Source organism: Chiloscyllium plagiosum, chromosome 14, assembly GCF_004010195.1.
Source record: "Chiloscyllium plagiosum isolate BGI_BamShark_2017 chromosome 14, ASM401019v2, whole genome shotgun sequence".
In the NCBI taxonomy this organism is placed as follows: Eukaryota; Metazoa; Chordata; class Chondrichthyes; order Orectolobiformes; family Hemiscylliidae; genus Chiloscyllium; species Chiloscyllium plagiosum.
Genome location: NC_057723.1, coordinates 41643593 through 41647651, shown reverse-complemented (window position 1 = coordinate 41647651; position 4059 = coordinate 41643593). Strand labels below are relative to the sequence as shown.

The window sequence follows — 4059 nt, the reverse complement described above, 5'->3', positions numbered from 1 at the left end:
TGTGGCGCTTAGGCGGTTGGCACAGGATTCCCATTGGAATTTGTGTTGCAGATGTTTCGTCCCCTGTCTAGGTGACATCTAGGTGACAGCTGGAACTGACAACCGGAAGCGGCAGATTCAAACCACTACAAATGCCGGAGGAAAGATCACAGAAGCGCTTCACAGGAGGCTCCCAAGCACTGAGGATGTCACCTAGACAGGGGACGAAACATCTGCAACACAAATTCCCAGCTCGGCGAACAGAACCACAACAACGAGCACCCGAGGTACAAATCTTCTCACAAACTTTCTAGCACTTTCTTTTTATTTCAGATCTCCAGTATCTGAAGTACTTTGCTTTTTGACTGGTGAATATGGTTGAGCACACTACTCTGTAGAACTCTCATTGTAAGATTTTGTGGTTGAGGGAATTGGCCTCAACAACTACAAACATTTTGCTTTGTGCTAGCTATGACTTCAACGAGTAAAAGACTACATCAGACTAACTGAGACGAGATTGAGTTAGTTTTAGTTGCAATGGCCAGAAAAAAATATGGGTGATAGTTTTCAAAATCTCCCATTGCCATTGTCAATCATCATGGTTGTTGCAAAACATTAAATATTTCAAAAAGTCTGCATGAATTCTTCTCCCAACTCAACTGGAATTAATACTTCACCAAGTTGGATTTCATAGAAGAGAAGATGTACCTTTAATTCTGAGATACAGCAACAAGCTGCCTCTGAGTGAACACAAAGAACAAAGAAGGCAAATAGGTTTGAAATGGTCCCTTATAAAAATTATACTTATGAGTTATTGGCATTTCACCTCACTCTTAATCATTGCTCAAATACAACTATCCATCATAATCAGTTCTGTCAAGTTTATAATGTAAACTGATAAATATAATTTCAAGGACTTACCTATAAAAATAAGAGCATCCTCTCACTGTATTATGACTGAAATATTCCTGTGTCTTTTCATTTCCAAAGTCTTCCAAAGGATCTGACCATAACAGATCACACATTGGACCAAAAGCTGGTGGTTCTTTATATCTGTCTAACTGTGAAAAGAAACACATTGCATTTTCCTCCTGCTGCACCTAATGAGTATAAAACATCCTGATTTCGATGTCAGCACACTACTTATTTTTTAAAATGCTCATTACATTTCCCAATCACAGAAGACACATTCTGCATGTACTTTAGATGTCTACACTTCATGAGAAATGAATAAATTGTGTTGATAGAGTAGCTTTAATATGATGCTTAATGAAACCTAAAAAGAAAAATGGATAGAAAGCCAATGAAGGAGGTGGCTGCAGAAATCATTGAGACTTGATTCAAGAATTGAGCCCTTCAGGATGATCTTAAAAGAAAAAAATGGTTTATGAAAGGAATTTCAGTCCCAACATTGTGAGTGACTTGAACACTTCAGGAACACTTGCTGATTCAGCAATTATTTTTCCAAGTCAATAAAGAGACATGTTTCTGATTCTATGTACACAGTTTTGCTGTTTATCAGTCACAAACTACAGCAGAGAGCATAGTGATTAAACAACTCATTTAATCAAAGATGATTAAACACTCCTAACATATTATTCCTCATTAAGATTACTAGCAAACATAGTGTGTGGAAGAGTCATACACCTAATGCACAATATACATAATGCAATTAAAGGTTTGCTCTCACATGTACTGAATCACTTGTCACCATCAGCACTTTTGGGGATGCAGGAAGCAGTGGATGCAGATCTCTCATTGAACACAACTGGTTGTTTGGTCTATATTACCAGACCTCTAGACTATTAGAGCAGTTTTTCTAGGCATCCTATCCCTCCCTAATTTAGCAAACATAGTGCCTGGCTATTTAAAGTATCAATCATTTATAAGCTAGTAAATTCTTCAATTTCTTTCATCATTGTTCCTATAATTTTCTTTTTTTTAGTTTTACAGCTTTTGAAAAGAAAAGAGAAAGGTAAGTTTACCACTTCGTAAAATATTAAACCATAACATTGAAAAACTCGCCTTCTTTATATCATCCAGGGTGTGTATTTCAGGGGAAAGACCTCCATGTACACAAAGAAACTGCTGGTTCATCAGCGCAGCAAGTGGAAGACAGTCAAAAGCTTCCATACACGCATCATATATTTGTTCTGAATACTTGATTTTACCTGAGGAAAAAAAGAAATCCATGTTTATTTTTGTATACTGAAGGTCTAAATGTTTTGCATAATAAATCATGCAAGATTCGATTTAATTACATAACAAGAAAAGAATCATGGGTGAGACCTTTTTCAAAATAATTTCAACTTCAACTTGGACTATAACTTGATAGTGGATTAACCATCTATTGTAAGACTGATCCAATTTACACAAAAGTTATTTGTGCAAATTAGGCAAAGTCCATGAGAAAAGGAAGTCAAAAGTGGCATTTCAGACATTCCGCTATCTTATCCTAACAAATCTCAGGGATGAAACCCTACTTTTGGGGTAGAAGTGACCTGTACAAGTAGGACAGATTGCACCTAAATTGGAAGGGGACTAATATATTGGCAGGGAGATTTGCTACAGCTGCTCGGGAGGATTTAAACTAGTAAGGTGGGACCCAAGGAGATAGTGAGGAAAGAGATCAACCCGAGACTGGTACAGTTGAGAATTTAAGCGAGTCAAACAGTCAGAGCAGGCAGGAACAAGTTAGGACTAATAAATTAAACTGCATTTATTTCAATGCACGATGCCTAACAGTGAAGGCAGATGAACTCAGGGCATGGTTAGGAACATGGGTCTGGGATATCATAGCAATTCCAGAAATGTGGCTCAGGGATGGGCAGGACTGGCAGCTTAATGTTCCAGAATACAAATGCTACAGGAAGGATAGAAAGGGAGGCAAGTGAAGAGGGGGGTGGGGTGGCAATTTTGATTACAGCAGTGCTGAGGGAGGATATTCCCAGAAATACACTCAGGAAAGTTATTTGGGTTGAACTGAGAAATAAAAAAGGAATGATAACCTTATTGGGATTGTATTATAGACCCCCTAATAGTCAGAGGGAAATTGAGACTGGTAAGGAGATCTCAGCTATCTGTAAGAATAATAGGGTGGTTATGGTAGGGGATTTTAACTTTCCAAACATAGGCTGGGACTGCCATAGTGTTAAGGATTTAGATGGAGAGGAATTTGTTAAGTGTGTACAACAGAATTTTCTGATTCAGTATGTGGATGTACCTACTAGAGAAGGTGCAAAACTTGACTTACTCTTGGGAAATAAGGCAGGGCAGGTGACTGAGGTGTCACTGGAGGAGCACTTTGGGGCCAGCGACCATTATTCTATTAGATTTAAAATAATGATGGAGAGGGATAAACCAGATCTAAAAGTTGAAGTTCTAAATTGAAGAAAGGCTAATTTTGATGGTATTAGGCAAAAACTTTTGAAAGCTGATTGGGGGCAGATGTTCGCAGATAAAGGGACGTTTGGAAAATGGGAAACCTTCAAAAATTAGATAACGAGAAAGTATATTCCTGTTAGGGTGAAAGGAAAGGCTGGTAGGTATAGGGAATGCTGGATGACTAAAGAAATTGGGGGTTTGGTTAAGAAAAATAAGGAAGCATATGTAAGGTATAGACAGGATAGAAAATGTGTTACTGGAAAAGCGCAACAGGTCAGGCAGCATCCAAGGAGCAGGAGAATCGATGTTTTGGGCATAAGCACTTCTTCAGGCTCATCCCCGAAATGTCGATTCTCCTGCTCCTTGGATGCTGCCTGACCTGTTGCGCTTTTCCAGCAACACATTTTCAGCTCTGATCTCCAGCATCTGCAGTCCTCACTTTCTCCTATAGACAGGATAGGTCGAGTGAATCTTTAGAAGTGTATAAAGGAAGTAAGAGTATATTTAAGAGGGAAATTAGGAGGGCAAAGTGAGGACATGAGATAGCTTTAGCAAATAGAATTAAGGAGAATCCAAAGAGATTTTACAAATACATTAAGGACAAAAGGGTAACTAGGGAGAGAATAGGGCCACTCAAAGATCAGCAAGGCAGCCTTTGTGTGGAGCCGCAGAAAATTGAGGAGATACTAAATGAGT

At 38.6% G+C, this 4059-nt stretch overlaps 1 protein-coding gene across 7 annotated transcripts in view; it reads right to left on the bottom strand.

Annotated features, from left to right (window-relative positions):
* ppp3ca (protein phosphatase 3, catalytic subunit, alpha isozyme) overlaps nucleotides 1-4059 on the bottom strand; it is a 425143-nt gene that overhangs the window by 91648 nt on the left and 329436 nt on the right. For all 7 annotated transcript variants that reach the window (XM_043703681.1, XM_043703683.1, XM_043703682.1 and 4 more), the window contains 2 exons: nucleotides 2005-2150; nucleotides 901-1040 (listed from right to left, as the gene is read on the bottom strand). In XM_043703681.1, coding sequence (XP_043559616.1) covers nucleotides 901-1040; nucleotides 2005-2150 — 286 coding nt within the window. The remainder of the gene's footprint in view (nucleotides 1-900; nucleotides 1041-2004; nucleotides 2151-4059) is intronic.